Source organism: Actinia tenebrosa, unplaced genomic scaffold (genome assembly GCF_029948245.1).
Source record: "Actinia tenebrosa isolate PJP-AT-01 unplaced genomic scaffold, QUT_ActTen_1.0 PGA_scaffold5__44_contigs__length_20552954, whole genome shotgun sequence".
Lineage (NCBI taxonomy): Eukaryota > Metazoa > Cnidaria > Anthozoa > Actiniaria > Actiniidae > Actinia > Actinia tenebrosa.
Window position 1 is genome coordinate 16,021,645 of NW_028292582.1, and position 18,882 is coordinate 16,040,526.

Here is an 18,882-nt window from a genome sequence, read left to right on the forward strand (position 1 = left end):
CATTTCACTAAACCTGATATTATGTTGTCTTAGTCATTTTTCAAGTAAAACCAACCAAAAAAGCGAAATTAAGAATGTCGAACATAGAGATTTTATTTTCACCATTCAAATTAATCTGAATCGGGCTCCCTGTTATTGGAGGTCAAGATAACGTCCGCCGTAATACGGAAGAGTGAAAAAATCAATATATAAAATGCACTGGAACACTGGCATGGTATGGAACATGTTTTCGCGCACGCCTTTGTTTTCCTTTGGTATCCGATTCAACCTGGAATAATTTGCCGCTAAACAAAATCTCTGTTCAAACACTCCAAAAAATCTTAATTTTGTGACGGTTATCATGAAGGCATTACCTTCCCAAATTTAGTGAAAATTTGATTTTAAAAATAACCCGAGTCGCCTAGAGCAGGCAGTGCAGCTTTAACTACACACAGACTCAGTTGGGCTTCCTGTGTTATTTATGGATAAGATGGCTGCCTTATCGGGGGTTCGCGTCTTGGAATTGGCAGGACTCGCTCCAGCTCCGTTTGCAGGGATGATTCTAGCAGATTTTGGAGCAACTGTTACTAGAGTAGATAAAGTAAAGTCTTTTATGACACTAGACAGACTAGCAAGAGGGAAGCGATCGATAGCTCTTGATTTGAAAAGCCCCAGAGGAGTGGAAACTTTTCGCAGGTTTGTTAATAGATTTGTCAGTACATTCATTATTTAAATGAATTCTTCAGAGGTTCATGTTGGTGGTGTTTAATAGCCGGAGTGAACATAGCATAGACCCCTTTTAAAATATCCTAAATTATCCACTGAATTGAGCTGCATATTTTGGAGATTGCTTCAAGGAGTACATAGCCTGCGTAGCGGCGCATTGAAGACTGGGGCGGGAAAAGAGGCTCTCCCCCCTCCCCCCCCACAGGGCCACCACCCCTTCCCCCTCCCCCCAATTTGGGTCACTACCAGGCTAAGGAGTACATAGTAATAGTAATGGTGGTGGGTTATGTGTGTTTGTATAGCTGAGGGTGGGAGGGGTAGCTAGGTGAATGGATACAAAATTAATGGGTTTCAATCAGCTGATAAAATCCCTCATTATCTGCTAAAAATGGAACTTTCCATATGAGATTGGGTTAAATGAGAATGGAAATCACATTGTATATAATGCTGTTCTGTCATTATGAGACATATTTCAGACTCATTCTTTTTTTACCTCATCAAATGTTTGTTTTGATAATTTAAGGTTGTGCTCCAAGACTGATGTAATGATAGAGCCTTTTCGACCTGGTGTCATGGAACAACTAGGACTTGGACCAAAAACACTGATGAAAGAAAATCCAAGGTTAATTTATGCAAGACTGACTGGTTAGTGTACTAAGATAAGGTCTAGGCTAGCGTATTTAATATCCTGTAACACTGTATCAGCTAGTATACCTACCTGTAGCTGTGCTGACCACAATGTACACAGATGAGCACCATTTTAAGAAGTACAGTACTTAACAAATATTCACCAAGGTGAAGTGAATATCGGGGAATATTTACTGAGACATGAGTCTTTGAGCAGCGAGGTAAATATTTAGATCTTATTAACCTAGCGGGGGGTCTGTAAGGATAATCTTGACCGAGGTCTGTACCCGACCGAGGTCAAGATTATCCCGTACAGACCGACCAAGCTCGGTTGATAAGAGTTTCATTATATGACCACTTTTCATTGAAAAGGACAAAATGTTTTCGCCGTAAGATTAATATGCGATCGAACTGGTTAATACCGGGGAATCTAGACCAGTCTGCGATGCGATCTATCCAATCAGATTTCTCGATTTGCTAATGTCCAGGCTCTAAGATTCACGGTCATATAATAATCCCCGATATTCACTGAGCCTGAGGCAAATAATCATTTTAGTATTTTTAACACAAGTGAATATAATAAATAATGGAGAAGTATTTTTTATGTTCAAATTCTATTCATCCCTGCAAGCAGCACAAATTGACAATTGAACATGCGCATGAGTGCGTTATGTTCACCTCTAGGTTAATATTGCAGCAGATATATTGTGACCAATGATCGTGCCAGATTTATTATATTCACTTCTGTAAAAATACTAAATACTTTCATTAACTGATCCAGGCACAATGATAATATAACTTTTCTATACAGGTGATATATAACTTTTCTAGTTCTAAACCAAATATGATTAAACTTGGCCAAAAGGAAGAAGAAAATATTCTCAGAAATCATATCTTGTTACATTTTGGGATATCTTCTTTTTTGGTGGAAAAATGATGTCATCAACATGTTATGAAAAATTTAACTTTACACTTTAACTTTACATATTTCTTTAATAAAAATTTTGTTGAATAAATGTGAAAGATCTTGATGAGCAAAACTCAAAACTGTAAAACTTGTATGGGCACAGGCAGCCCAATCTCTTGTTCTGTTGTGTTTTTACAATAACTCCGTAAAAATGCACCAAACTGGCTTCAAAATCAGCAAAACATCAAATTTACAACAAGCTATCAAGGAAAGTCGTTTTTATTCTTAAAGGTACTAATTTTACACACTGCGAAATATTACCATTAACATTCAAATACAACAACACCACAGAACAAGAGATTGGGCTGCCTGTGGTATGGGTTGTGCCCGGTGTTTGTAAAAGGTACACAGGGATCCCATCACTGTAATATATCTTCTAATAACATCTATTAAGCATAAAGAGTGTACCACTCAGATTGGCTTTTTTTTTAAATATTGTGATAACCAAGCATTAGCTACAAACTACTCAAAATAATTATTATGCATAAACATGTTTGCCTGGTATTCTGTAGCCTGCGTGCCTCTGAAAGTTTACTCGTAAGCGCAGGCTAGGTATTCTGCGGCTTGATGAAATTCACCAATACTCCATTTTACAGTCCATTCAGTGACCACAAATAATGGTTCCTAGCAGAGGCTGCATGGAGTTTCCACACATAGCAAAACTACATTTTATCATGTGCGTAAACTCCAGCCTCGGCTAGGAACTATTATTCGTGGTCACTGAATTGAACTGTAAAATGGAGTATTGACCCCTATACTGCACATGTTGTACAAGTTTGGGCATTATTATCAAATTGTCGTACAAATGTACAGTTTATCAACTTGATTTATATAATATTCAGATTACTCAAATCTTTATTTTTTCTGAACAGTTATTTTAAACAAGGATGAAACACTATATTACAATATAGCTACATATGATAAGCATCAAGGACTCAAGTCAAATGAAGTTGATAAACTATGAAAGAGTTTCAGTACATTTGTATGACAAATGACAATGTCCAAACTTTTTGGTCACAGTAACGTCAAATAATCTATGGGCCAAAAAACAAAGTCCTGAGGTGTTACAGCCCGGGGGGTACTCCCATATATGGACTATACGGGGATGATCCGCTGAACAGGGTATGGTTTTTCAAGCTTTTTGTCATAAACAGGGTATGCAATTTCACTCAAGTTCTAATTTTTTTCCTGAGTTTCCTATCATATTCAGGGTTTCTCCTTTTGTATTGACCGAAACTGGTTATTATGGTCGTAAAAAAAACGTTATGCAAGATGACATGATAATTGAAACAGGAACTCAGTGCAATTAATTACATCTTTTGTCATAAACAGGGTCTACAAATTTGAGTTTTTTTGTCATAAACAGGGTACCCCTTTTAGAATCCCAGCGGAACACCCCTACCAAAATGCTGGTGGAGTACCACCGCCCTCCCGGGTGTTACAGTCATTTGCTCACCATAAGTTTAACATTTGAGTTACCATTCAATTGTTCGTTACTGGCTATTTTCATGATTCCAAGAGCTACTACATGCTATAGTCAAACTAATACTAAACCAATTGCTTATTAAACCTTTTAATCTTTTGATTTTGATACTAATCATCTCACAGTACAGAATGAAGTTGAATATTTTGCCAAGATTAAGATTTCTCACCTGTATAGAAAAGTTATATTATCATTGTGCCTGGATAGTTAATGAAAGTATTTAGTATTTTTACAGAAGTGAATATAATAAATCTGGCACGATCATTGGTCACAATATATCTGCTGCAATATTAACCTAGAGGTGAACATAACGCACTCATGCACATGTTCAATTGTTAATTTGTGCTGCTTGCAGGGATGAATAGAATTTGAACACAAAAAATACTTCTCCATTATTTATTATATTCACTTGTGTTAAAAATACTAAAATGATTATTTGCCTCAGGCTCAGTGAATATCGGGGATTATTATATGACCGTGAATCTTAGAGCCTGGACATTAGCAAATCGAGCAATCTGATTGGATAGATCGCATCGCAGGACTGGTCTAGATTCTCCGGTATTAATCAGTTCGATCGCATATTAATCTTACGGCGAAAACATTTTGTCCTTTTCAATGAAAAGTGGTCATATAATAAAACTCTTATCAACCGAGCTTGGTCGGTCTGTACGGGATAATCTTGACCTCGGTCGGGTACAGACCTCGGTCAAGATTATCCTTACAGACCCCCCGCTAGGTTAATAAGATCTAAATATTTACCTCGCTGCTCAAAGACTCATGTCTCAGTAAATATTCCCCGATATTCACTTCACCTTGGTGAATATTTGTTAAGTACTGTACTTCTTAAAATGGTGCTCATCTGTGTACATTGTGGTCAGCACAGCTACAGGTAGGTATACTAGCTGATACAGTGTTACAGGATATTAAATACGCTAGCCTAGACCTTATCTTAGTACACTAACCAGTCAGTCTTGCATAAATTAACCTTTTTCTCTTCATTCTTTATGCACATTTTATGTTCTAGGCTTTGGTCAAGATGGTCCAATGGCTTCTCAAGCAGGACATGATATAAACTACATAGCAATTTCTGGCATGCTGTCAATGCTAGGACGTAAAGATTCTAATCTTATGCCTCCTCTCAATTTACTTGGGGATTTTGCTGGTGGTGGTTTAATGTGTGTTATGGGCATACTTATAGCATTATTAGAGAGAAATAACTCAGGACAAGGTCAAGTCATTGATTCTGCAATGGTAAGTAGAAAATGCTTTTTTTTTTTGTCAGTTTAGGCAGACAAATAATAGAGGATATTACATAGTGGGGTGAAGAAATGAAGTTCATCTTGGAGTGGTGAAAATATTTCATTCAAAAACTTGTTGCAACTTGTGTTAAAGTGAGTGGGAAAACATTAGGAAATGATGTCATTGATATATTCATGTCTGAGGATCAGAGAATAAGTCACTGAGGACCCAGATGTAGTTTGTATGAAAAATACATGTTTCATATTTCTAAATAAATCACTAGCTCCCACTTTATTTATCCTATATCATTTCCATGTGATTTCTGTTTTCTCAGCCTGAAAGAATTTTGCCAACCAGAGAAAAATGTTTTGCCCAATATTTTCTATTTCCAGGTTTTCAGCTTGATAAACTAAAGGTTAAATTACTCAAAAATAGATCCTGTCCATGAAAAGATTCACCAAATGTTGTTTTAGAAGTTGTGGTCAGTTAGTAGGCTAGTTCAACATCAATTACACAACTACTGTATAATCAATAGCTAATTAAATACAGTACATATTCAGAGTTGGCTTGTAAAACATTTTGTTGTGTTTTCAAGTAAGAGGCTATCTAGTGAAAAAAATGTTGTTAGTTCCAAATACATGATAAATAATGAAACAGCCCATGCTAACAATTCTTTGAATGCTTTTTCTCAGATTGATGGGGCAGCTTACATAGGTTCGTTTGTGTACAAGTCACGTGACATTTGGCCAGCAGAACGAGGGGAGAATCTCCTGGACACCGGGGCACATTTTTATGATACTTATCAAACACTGGATGGCAAGTTTGTCTCTGTTGGTGCAATTGAGCCAAAATTCTATAAAGTCCTAATAGAAGGTAAGAGATCAGTTAAAAATCCCTGCCCTAAGTGTTAACAATATAGGATTGCCATCAAGAGAATAAGAACTAAGAAAAGGAATCCTACCTATATAGCCTTGTAACCATCATGTGCACAGTTTGATGCTATTTTTAGCTTGGAGATATTTTGAGTGAAGAACCTAATTGGTTGATTTCTTTAGGGCAGGCGGCTTCCAGTCTTGCAGTAAACAAAAGCCTGTGTTTTTGTCGTGGACGTAGCGAAATATGGCGCTTTTCGTGTCCTAAAACGAGGCATTAAAGGGAAGCATGATTATCGCGCGGGTATGGTAACGAGTTAGAAATAGCATCATTGATTCTAAAAATAGCATCAAAGTGTGCACATGATGGGGCACGGGGATTACTTCTCTTAGTTCATTTTCTCTTGATTGCCTTTGATAAAGTGTATATAGTTTGCCTTGCATTGTAATGACTAATACTCATACAATCATCTCTTCAAGAAAGAGTAATTGAAAGAGGCGCGTTTTGCAGATATTTTGCCATTCTGAACTGATCATCTCACTTTCACTAAGATTCATGCATTACATCATGCGATTATTTACGCGATCGAAAACGTACCGCTTTATCGAGTGTGTAGCCCATAGTGCATTCCGTACTAGCGAGAAAGAGGGCATAGTATGATGGATAGTTTTGTTGAGTATCAGATCAATGGCCTAAATGGAGTGGTAACTGGTAATTAATTCTTCATCCCACCCACAGGCCTTGGTATTCGTGAAGATGATCTCTCGCAACAACTGAACTTTAAAACCTGGGCAGAAAAAAAGAAGAATTTTGCTAAGGTGTTTGCAACTAAAACAAGAGACGAATGGTGTGAGATATTCAAAGGTACCGATGCTTGTTTTGCGCCAGTATTATCGCTAGATGAGGCACCTCTTCATCCACACAATCAGCGAAGGAATACATTTATGAAAAATGGAGATGAATATGAACCTACGCCTGCTCCTAAGTTGTCCAGAACACCGGGGAATTGCACTCCAAGGCGTCAGCCTTCCGTAGGACAGCATACCATAGAGGTTCTCTTAGAGGCCGGGTTTGGTCAGGATGAGGTGACCGATCTACTTAAAAAGGGTGTCATTGAATCCCAGACGAAGTCATCTCTATGAAGTAGTGAAGAAGAAAATCATGATTAATTTTCTTCATAACTTTCAGATACTGTTTGCAATACATCAGGTCATGCTATTTTTTTTCAATGTTGGATTACGTTTGCCTAGTAAATGTTTTATTGATATTTCTTATTTCTTAATTTGGGTTCTTTCTTTATTAATGAAAATAGAACATTTATAAATATTAATAAAAATTAAGCATTTTCCTTTTGTTATCTTATTTGCATTACATCTACAATTAAAGTACATTACATAACCATTACCCATTACACATTAACCACTACCCATTACCAAATACCCAATACCCATTATCCATTACCCAATACCCATTACCCATTCATTACCCACTACACATTAACCATTACCCGTTACCCATTATACCGAATACCCATTACCCATCACCCATTACCCATTACTCATTACCGAATACCCATCACCCATTACCGAATACCCATTACCCATCACCCATTATCCATTACCTATCACCCATTAACTATTACCCATTACCTATCACCCATTAAGTATTACCCAATACCCATTACCCATTGCCACCCATCACCCATTACCGAATACCCATTATCCATTACCTATCACCCATTAACTATTACCCATCACCCATTACCCATTGCCCATTCATTACCCATTCATTGCCAATTCATTGCCCATTCATTACCCATTGCCCATTCATTACCCATTGCCCATTCATTACCCATTGCCCATTCATTACCCATTCATTACCCATTGCCCATTCATTACCCATTCATTACCCATTGCCCATTCATTATCCATTACTTATTCATTACCCATTCATTACCCATTACCCATTCATTACGCATTACCCATTCATTACGCATTACCCATTCATTACGCATTACCCATTCATTACCTATTAACTATTATTTTATACATACTGAGATTTTCTTATCAAATTTCCCTGTGTGAAAAACAAGTTCGCGACTTTTTTTAGCCAATCGGAGAAGCGAAACGATTTGTCACGCGTGAAAAAAGCGTTTGGTCCAATCGCAAACCACTGTCTAGGCGAATCGTGTTTTCGCGGTCGTCGCGGCTAGCTTTGTCGAGCAGCTTTCAAATACTTTCAGTGTATTGTAATTGTTCGTAGTTCAAATTAAACTTATCTAATCAAGAGCTAGGAGATATTTGTGAGGATGGCTGAACAATCAAGAAGATTTGTGTCTCTAGACACAAATAACATAAAATAACATGTTATTTTCACGTGTGAAAATAACACCATTGCGATGGCTATTCAAAAATACACGGAAAGAAGTGCCTGAAAAAGCCAAAACATAGTTCATTGATAATTATATAATATAGAGGATATTACATGGGCGCGCGGAGATACGAATTTTATCTTCGAGTGTTGAAAAGATCTCTCACGAGTGAGCGTAGCGAACGAGTTAGAGATTTTCAACACTTGAAGATAAAATTCGTATCTCCGCGCGCCCATGTAATATCCTCTATTTCTTAAAGAGATCATTGGGTAACTCTGACTGTTTTCGAATATTTTCAGCTCTGAATGCTCGGCCGTACCGGAATCAATTCACTTTGTTCGACATTCGAATCAAATAAAAAGTTTAACGTATCTTTTATCTCTAAATCAGTTAACCGTAATGAGAGTGGGTTTGTAAAATGACTTGAAAACTTGGTGAAAAGTATACTAAGCTGAAAGTACTGTATTGTGTTTATCCAACCTCGTCCCCAGTGTCCTCTCGGCCGAATCCAATTCAATATGGCGGTCGGGCAAGAGGGCCCTGATGTTGGCTGGAATCACATGATCGCAATCTCCAAGATTTCTGGAACCTTTGATCACGTAATCATCGCAACAAAATGAGTGCCCGGCGAAAAGAGAAATGCTGATTTTAACTGAGATTTAGAGCAAAAATCAGATCTAAACTAGTTATGTATGCATTTAACCTTTTGAGAGTTTTGAATACAATACTTGAAGCCACAAAGTGACTTTTGCCATGTTGAGGTAATGTGTAATATCGACGTGAACACTGTTTGTCATCGGAACTGAAAATAGGCTTTGATTATAATACCTCAGGGCGGCACTAGAGAAAAACGTTTGCGCAAGCGCTCATCTAGGAATTTAGAATAGTTTGAGTATGCAAAAAACAAAAAAACAAACAAAACAAAAGCAAAACAAAACAACAAAGCAAAACAAGATACTGTTTACAAACACAATATATAAGGAATATACAGTCAATGTCATTAACAGTTGTCCACCGAAAAAAGACATTTACACATTACACATTTACACATTTACACATATAGACTTAAAGAAATATTGCGTGTTTCATTATGTATTCTTTGCCTCGTGTGCGTCAGCCTGAACTTTAAATGTAAAATTCAACTCGTGAATCGAAAATCCAGAATGCCCCGACCATTTAGTGAGGATTTAAGATGGAGAATGGTATTTCATGATCAGCGTTTGTTTTATGCCAGAACTTTCGAGGAAACGCGTGATATTTCTTTTAGTCTAAATGACTAAATGACTAATGTGTAGATCTGTAAATGTCTTTTTTCGGTGGACAACGTTAATGACATTGACTGTATATAAATACATGATTCGTCGTTCTACAAATAACGCGCCGAGCAGCAAGCCACACAGCCACTGGAAATTAATATTCCAAGCCACTCATAAATACATGATCCGTCGTTTTACAAATAATATACAAATAAATGTATAATGTATAGCTAGTATTCCAAATATTTGGAATACTAGCTATGCATTATACATTTATTTGTATATTATTTGTGGACGAAAAAATAAAAACCAAATATCACTGTGAAAATGTTGTATGTTTACTAAATCAAATGTCGAGAGATAATAGACTAATAGAAAAGTTTGTCATCTAAAGTCACCAGTCACCGTTTGCGATACACCAGGGTAAAACGCCGAATTAGAGTCTGCCGAGAGGACCCTGGGGACAAGGTTGGTATCATACTTCATCTTATAGATTCGAAGCCTACATTCATCTTGGTCAGCAGGCTTTCAGGATAAGCTTCGAGGTTGAAAGCCAACAGGCGAAAAACAGCTTAATTTTTAGATTGGGTTTTTCAGGAATCCCGAGTAATAAAGCCATCAGTCCCAGGATTGACGCCATGCGGCACTTCTGAGATCACAGATAACCAATCTACAAACATGCTATTACTGTATTTTTGATTTCTAATCAGGTTTGTTGCCATAGACTGAAATCAATTCTTAAGAATTGCAGCCTATACACGGCAATCAGCTTCAGCTACGCCTCGGACTGGAAATAGTATTGATACTTTGAAGTCTACTGAGTGCAGTCCGAATTGGGGGGGTCTTTAAAATATCACGTCAACTGTTATCTTACAAACAATATCAATAGAAATCAACGCATTTTAAAAGAACCTACTTTTAAAAAGATACCGCTTACTTAAAATGGACCTGACTTTATTTCACTTCTACTACTCCATCTTCTGAATTAGATAGATTAAGTAGGGTAGTCAGGATGGCATGGTGTTAAAACGCCTCTCACCTCTGAGGTCAGGGGTTTGAATCTCAGTCACCCCGTGTGAACTGAGTTGGTTGGTTTTCTTTCTCAGTGACTACGAGGGTCTTTCTGGTCCTCCGGTTTTTCCTCCCTCCTCTCAAATCAACCCTTACTAATTCAAACTGGTTAGAGCTGTGCTCCGGGGTCATGCATGGATACTGTTGAGCTTTGCCACTGCTGTACTTACGGTGGTGATTAGCGATGACGAGTTTTTTTAGACGGGTCAGAGTTCTTAGAACGGACGACAAGTCTCGCGACTGTGTTCTGAAGTTTCTGGAGACGTTCAATGAGATAAGCTGGAAAACCAAGAAGAAAACGTTACAGTAATCAAAGCGAGACGAGATGAAGGCGTGTACAAGTCGTTCGGTCGTGGACTGATCAAAGGTAACGCTTTATTCTTACCTAAGATAGCTCATAGGTTTCGTACCTCTGCAAATAGAGGTATAGTACAATCAGAAGTTCAGAAGGCATGAAGAAAATTTTGAAAAGATGCGAATAACCTCAGTCTTGTCATCATTGAGAAACAGCTTGTTTTTTGTTGACCATATCTTAATGTCAATGATGCAACGTTCAATTTTCTGTATTGAGTCATCCTGGGGATGCTTCAAAACCGTGTAGAGTTAGGAAGGGTCAGCGTACAATCATGCACTCTATGCCATGGGCACGGATTACACTTATTTCAATAAAGATTAGTCACCTGAAAAGCTATAAAGCATGAGGCCGACCAGGATTATGGGTAGATTTATTTTACACGTTCAACCGCTTGATAACTGTTCATGGACTTGCGAATCTTTTCAGTCTCAGCCTCTTCTGAGCATCATCGAGCTGCAATTTGTATTAAAAAAGCTTTGTATGTACATGCTTTTTGATATGAAAAGTTTCCCATGATGCTCAGTGTTCTCAGCTTTCTAGGTTTTTGGTGACTAACTTTATTGAAATAAGTGTATATCTTCCAGAGGAGAAACATATAAGGTGAAGACGACAGGGCCCAACATCAAGCTCTGTGGGACCCCACGACGCAGTGGAAGTACAGGAGAAATAGCTGGTCCAATACGAGTAGAGACGGAGCTGGAGGACAGATATGATTATTGTTCGTGACAAAATTTACACTCAAGGCAACACTGTTCTCACAAACCGCGGTTTCACGAGGCTGACTGACAGCTGTTTATCCCTCTTTCTTCAATGTTATATTAATTAATTATTTTTGTTAAATTATGCCAGATACCGAACATAGATACAGTTACTAACAGACTACATAATAGTCCCCATAATAGCTGTTCAAGCAATAGGAATGACAAACTAGCAAGACCACCAACACCTGTCTTTGGAATTTTTGCCATTTCGTTATTGCAGTTTCTGGACCCCACTCTCTGTTCCGAAAACTTCTCCAGATCTTTCTAATGTATATTAGGTATCACAGAAACATACCTTCTTTATTCCCTCACTGGTGCAGGTACCACCAGATATGATTCCATTTTTAGACAGTGGTCATGTTAGATTTTTATATGAAAGACTAATTGTAAAAGGAAGTTGAAGTAGAAAGCAAACACGAAATGAACCGTGTAACCAAAGAATAGAAAAATATAAACAATGAAATATAACAATTTTGTACTATTAATTGTTTGCTTTTCTGTTTGTACGATGAGCAGCTTGAATGATCAGGTTTACGCAGTTCATGGGTATGAATGAGCACGATGAGCACGATGAGTACGATGAGTAGCTAAATGAACAGGTTTGAGCAGTTCATGAGAGCAGGATGAGCCGATGAGTAGCTTGAATGAGCAGGTGAGCATTAATGCTCATGAAGCTATTCATAAAAGAACATTTCTTTTGAATGACTTAATTCCTCCCCAATATGTAGAGGATCCTTCGGAAAATCACACAAACATCGATACTGGAACAGACTGATTTGTAATTATCAAAAGCCGTTAGCCGATTTTCATTGTATCTACATTATGAATAAATATATAAATATATGTGAATTATGGTCAATTGTGAATGATAAGCATCGTTACTTTTAAACAATGCGTTGTTCAGGATACCGCCAAAACTTTTAAACAATACACTCTACAATCTAGGTAGTCAAACAAACATTGAGCACCATCTGTATGCTGCAAGTGAACATTCCGTTTATTTTTCTAATCTATGATACAAATGAGTAAGATGAGCAGCGTAAATGAGCAGGTTTGAGCACCACTCCCTTAAGATCAGATCCAACAAAAACAAACAAGTTCTTAAAAGCTTTAACTTGCTTTATTTCATTGTTTTAGATAACAGTAATGGGTGACATTAAATTAGATTAAGAGAAAACATAAACAATAATAAAGTATAATTCTTGATAAATTAAATGTTTTTCCTTGTCATTTAAAAAAGTAAGATACTTGTTTTTTAGAAATCTTTTTAATTTCAACAAGGCAAGTTCAAATGAGGGGCGGGTTTGACACGTGCGGCAAATTTAACTCTTAGGATGTCGGTTCAGGTTCTTGTAATAATTTAATAAGCTCTGCTGCAACAGATCTACTAATGCTTTCATCTACATCATATTTTGGAACATCCGTTGAACACCTCAGAGACATGAGTACATGTTGTAGTGTTCAGTTTTTCTTTACTGCTACTATCAGCATTGCTGCATTGCATGTGATTGCTGCTAGTTTCCAAGCACTCCGAACTGTTGATTTTCCGTAGATTCGATAATTGTTCATTGATCGTGTGCGTACAGTTTCTAAGTGCCTACCATTCTTCCATAGTCAATGATTTGGTGCATATTCCTTTTATCGGATCCTTGCTTTGTTGACGAATGTAAATTCTGGGCTCTCCCCTAAAGACTTTGACTTCAACATTAACTTGATTTACAGGCATAGTATTTCCTTTGTTGTGTTGTGTGAGGAAGTTTTCAGCTAAAGTTGCTGTTAGTGGATACTGCTTGCTGTGCTGTTTTCACACTTATATGATCACGCGATTATCTTTTTGATCATAGGAATATGTGTATTCTTCAACGGGTTCAAGAATGCACATGCTTCAGCGATCACTCAAGAATGTCCCAGTTCACATTCTTCAGACTCAAGAATGTAAGTCCCGTACATTCTTGTGGGGCCCAAGAATGTTAAATTTTACTTCCGGCGCTATATGGGGGGGGGGGGGGGGGGGTAAACTACTGCTTTCTCAGGCATTCCGGCTTCATACATAAGTGTTATTGCAGTAGAAGGGCCAGAGTGGTTCGTGAAATTACCATCTAGATCAGCATCTTTGCACATCTGTTTAAGTCGGTTTTGTAGCATCTTATGGCCAATAGGACTTTTATCAAACCATATTTTATCTCCATGAACCAGTAGTCTATTTCCTCGATTGTGATGTTTTCTAGCATCACGGGCACACTCGGAAATCTTACGTTTTCTGGCTCAAAATCTTCGAACGCTTTGTTTCTCTCTTTGGCCAATGCTTATAGACATTGGTACTCCAAAGTGTATGCCCTTTGGTACTCAAGAGGACTGTCTTTTCCCTTGCTTCCTCCACTTTTTCTTGGGATACGAAAGAAAAACGTCTTTGAGCCATCCTAGCGAGCTTAAATTCGAATGAATATCATCAGTGCATATGCAAACGACTGAATGAATTTCGAATTATGAATGTGTGTACAATTGCATTGTGTCATTTAAAAAAAGGCAAATTCCCTAGAGGCTTTGCGTAAATCAGCAGCTTTGTAATACTCTGTAATTTATGCATCTAACTATATCTAACACATTTTTCTATCTTTCTAGTCTTATTCCTCGGAAATCATGTTATTACAAAGTAATTACATGACTTTTTCGGGATATTAGTCATTAAATGTCCCCTCGGCCTTGGGAGGTTTAGTAAAAGTCCCTCGGCCTGCGGCCTCGGGCCTTCTACAAAACCTCCCTCGGCTTCGGGGACATTTAATGACTAATATCCCTCAAGTCATGTAATAGACCCTTTTCGAGTTCCAAATTACCGCTGTGTTTCTTGATTACAGACTCATTTGCACAGGGTTAGCCTCGAGTTTGTGCAGAATATTCACGTGTTCCAGTCAAGGTCCATCAAGTTTCAAAGTGTTCGTATTGTTGAACTTGTGCATTCTTTACTTAACCGTTGGTATTTGTGAATATTTAAACACTGATTCGAGGCTAACCCTGTGCAAATGAGTCTGTAATCAAGGAACACAGCGGTAATTTGGAACTCGAAACTGGTCTATTACTTATAATAAATAACTGTTCTAACAAGTTATAAGAGTTTATAAGATTTTTTTGCTGAATACCGCCGTGACTTCGACCTTTCTCTAATGAGAATAAATTCCTCCAAAGCTTGAAATCTGAATCTCGTTTTGAATTCTAATGAAAAGTGTTTAGTTTCTTCGATGCATCCGGCTAAACCCACGATACGAGTCTTATGAAAATGAGTCCATCTAAATATGTTGACTTTGTACATAAGCGTTTCTGTTTAATGTAATACATCAGCAAAAAAAGGTTTAATTCATTGAATTTTTAGTTCAGGCTTTAATTGTATTAATTTACTTCAACTTGCATATTTCCTTTATTCTTTAATTATAATTTTTCCGAAGAGAATACTATGTGCGAGTATGCGCATGCACAGTGGGTCACAGTGCAAGAAACATCCCACATGTATCATTAGCACTTTATTTCCTCATATAAATACCCAATGTAGTCTGTACTGAAAAAGAGTTTCGTTGTTGTTAAGTGTCGTGTAACTTTCGTAATCAGATGACGTAGAACGATTGGTAAACGTTTCATTATAGATCTGCTAACATCTTGTGAGCGAGTGAGTGAGGAAGTGAGCGCGTGACACATTTGCATATTCAGACCCCTCACAATAACTCGTTTCTACGCTTCCCGTATCCACGAGTTAAAAAGGGTATGATAAACTGATAAACTCCGCATTGTATTAAACTTCAATAGTTTAGTTTCTATTCTAGTTATATTTCGCGAACATGACAGTATTTTTTCCCTTATATTTTATATTTTCACTGACTCAAACAGGAAAGTTTTGATTATTTGGGACTTTGAGATAGAAGATCAGACTGACTGCTTTACCGCCACTGACTGACTAGGGGTCTGATCCACACGCTGAAATGCCTTGGTTGGACATTGTAACTGCAATTGTTCTAAGTTTCCAGAAAGAGGAGCAATTCCTCAGAATCTTGAGAGAGATGTTGTGAACGAAAATGTAGATGAAGAAAGTAACAGCACCCAAAGTAACGCAGTTGAACAACGGCTGACTTGTGAGGGTCGATGACAAGTCTCAGATTCTGACAATTCTCAGTATTCTGCCGATAAATTTTCCAATTAAATCAATAAAACGAAATAATAACAAAATTACGATGTCTTATCTGAAATGATTTAGAGGTGCCGTGTTTTCATGTGAATGAGGATAGTAGCGTTACGAGGGTAATTCCACAGGGAGCCGGCTTGGTGATGCTAAATCGTAACTGAATATACGGTCAATGCGTAATAGAAAACCATGGCCTGGTTGTTCAAAGCTGGATTAGCGCTAATCCAGGATTAACTCTATAGGTCTTAGTAAGAGTTAACCCAGGATTAGCACTAATCGGGCTTTGAACAACTGGGCTCAGTGTTTGCGCGTAACTTAATACCGTGATAAATTCAAATTCAAATACGTAACGCACGCGTCTTCTTACGGGGCGTCCAGAGGAGGGTGATCAAGTGGCACGTGACCTAATGGGCCAATCACAATCATGATCACAGGCAACAAAAAATATCACAAGGATTTCATAGTCGTCGTAAAGAATCATTGCTTTCCCCTCATATTACTTATCATAACCTCATATTTTTTAACTGTCACATGGATTAATAGCAGTGGTTCCTGTACATCAAGTCTCGTTTCCAGATAAGACATATTTCTATGTAAATTTATAACATTACGATGGCCATCGCTTTCACACGCTGACTCTAAAGGTTGAAATATCGTACATTTTTATCGCTTGTCATCTGGTTTTACGAAGGATAACATGTTTGTATTTATAAATATTCTGAAGCTTTATTCCTAATGATCAAAAATAACGGGGTGAACCCCGGTGAACCTCTTACCGTTTCCGAGTTATTCTGATTTTTTCTGTGTTTCTTTGCTGTCTTTTTCTTTTCACTAATGCTAATTGTCTTTGAAATAATTCAATTCGGCACAATTCACTTGTTCATATTCCGTTAAAATCACTTTGGAATGTTGTCACATTTTCTTCTTTCGTATTTCTCCGAATTTACGATTCTGTATTCGTATGAATACGAGGGAATAGCATTCTCGGGCACAGACCCTACTAATTTGTCTAATCTAGGAAAATGAGCAAGGTCTGGTCGGAGGGTTTTTTTTGCTATACGGGTATGTGCCGTCCTATAGGGTATGGTTTTTCGGCTTTTGGGTCTGGGGTAGGGTATCATTTTTGGACATTTTGTCTGGGATAGGGCATCATTTTAGTCTGGGATATGGTTAACCATTTGGTGGCTTTTGTCTGGCGAATAGGCTACGCTTTCTGCCGACCAAAACAATAAAAATGTTAGTAAATATTGATTGCAATCTATTGAATAACCGTCTTTTCCGTCTTTTAGTCTGGGATAGGGTGTACAAATTCTTAGTTTTCGTCTGGGGTAGGGTATGTAAAATCAAAATTTTAGGTCTGGGATAGGGTCAGGGTTTTGAGGTCCTGGCGGCACACCCCTACCCAAGTTGGGGTGGTAGTACCCCCCCCCCCCCCCCGGGGGTCTGGTAAAGACGATGTGAGCACAACAAAATGGCTGACACTGATAGTTAGAATGCAATGATTTGTCAAGGTAATAGAAATTATATTGACCATCTTGATCTTATATTTGAATGCTACATATACAAGTTCTAATGATTTTAATCCACATGTTGTCACTCTTCTCCGCCAAGCCAGAAACATTTTTCACAGGTAGCCCAGGCTAAACATTAGTGTTGAATAACTAAATCGATCGAGAGACAGACAGACAGACAGACAAAGATTATATGGGTATCAGATGGGTATTTTTGAATCCTCATTTTTACGCTTTAAAATAATTAAAATCAAATAAAACTCCCACCGTGTGTTGTTGATATATTGAACAGCCCCATGGTTTAATTACAGCTCATTTCGTTCGGGTTTAGATGACGCTTCCCCACCACACACTAAAGAGGACAAGGTAGGAAACGACTCAGAAAAAACGGCCGTCAAACGGTCGATTTCTTTACCAAATATTTTGCCGAAAAATGCTTCCAGCTGAAACTTTCTTTTGCAGGACTTAGGAGAGATAACTAAGCCACGCTCTCACCTTAACATAATTAACAAAACCATTATTCTTGAGAAGCAATTCCCAAATGAGTATCACAATTCGGCTTCTCTGGACGCCATTTTCATCCCTTACTCGAATGTTTTGCCACTCGTTTTTTTTTCTCGAGAGAGCCTGGACAGAGGAAAATCGGAAACTCTCGAGGGTAGCCTCGGGTGATATACACGTGTGTCATGGGTCGTGGGTATTATGGCTTAGGTCGTGGGTATTATGGCGTGGGTCGAGCAAATGCATATGAAATGTGTTTCTCCTTTCTATTTTTATTTAAAATTTCATATGAAAAAACCTTAACACCAATAGCTAATGAAAAACGCATACACAGAATAAGCATACATTCTAGATTCCTCAGTCACGATAGCCTTTTGCACCATAATACCCACGACCCATGCCATAAAACCCACGACCCACGACACACGACCCCTAGACACTCCCGTCAAACTGAGGTTATTATCATTGCAACTTTTTTGTTTGGAATAATCATAAAGCGTTCTTGTTGTTTGGGATCAATTCGAAGTCTAATGTCGCGGAATGTTTATGGATTTCGCATCTCTTTTAAAGGTTATGATAAACTTTGCATTGTAAATTTAATAGTTTCTATTATAGTTATATTCCGCGAACATGACGGTTTTTTCCCCTTATATTTCCACTGACTCAAAAAGGAAAGTTTTGATTATTTGGGAGTAACAGCACACAAAGTAACGCATTTGAACGACGGCTGACGTGTGAGGGTCGATGAGGGTCGATGTTCTAAATACTCAATCAACCGCGTTTGAATAAAATTATCAAATTAAATATCCACTACTTAGCACTATTTTGCAGCAAGTAACAGCCCTTATGGTCAAAAGCCACCTTTCCTCATTTGGTTTTCGGATTTTTTGGCAGTCAGGAAACAAAACAATCCTTCGTTCACGAGGATTACCAGTGAAGCTAACGTGGCCCCCAACTAGTTTTATCGACATAAACAGCAAGAAAATCCACACCA

At 37.9% G+C, this 18,882-nt stretch overlaps 1 protein-coding gene across 1 annotated transcript; it reads left to right on the forward strand.

Moving 5' to 3' along the window:
- The first annotated feature begins 457 nt into the window (after positions 1-457).
- On the forward strand, positions 458-7,242 carry LOC116299623 (alpha-methylacyl-CoA racemase). Its single transcript, XM_031708301.2, has 5 exons — positions 458-675; positions 1,229-1,350; positions 4,807-5,033; positions 5,714-5,894; positions 6,633-7,242. Exons 1-5 carry the CDS (start codon positions 461-463, stop codon positions 7,034-7,036), a joined length of 1,149 nt encoding a protein of 382 aa, XP_031564161.2. The 5' UTR covers positions 458-460; the 3' UTR covers positions 7,037-7,242.
- The last annotated feature ends 11,640 nt before the right edge of the window (positions 7,243-18,882 follow it).

What these genes read in the sequence shown, in the direction of transcription:
- LOC116299623 (XM_031708301.2), top strand. Translation starts at nt 461, where the DNA reads ATGGATAAGATGGCTGCCTTATCGGGGGTTCGCGTCTTGGAATTGGCA. An exon ending in AATTTATGCAAGACTGACTG is followed by an intron (nt 1,351 to 4,806) that starts GTTAGTGTACTA and finishes TTTATGTTCTAG; the next exon opens with GCTTTGGTCAAGATGGTCCA. An exon ending in CTATAAAGTCCTAATAGAAG is followed by an intron (nt 5,895 to 6,632) that starts GTAAGAGATCAG and finishes TCCCACCCACAG; the next exon opens with GCCTTGGTATTCGTGAAGAT.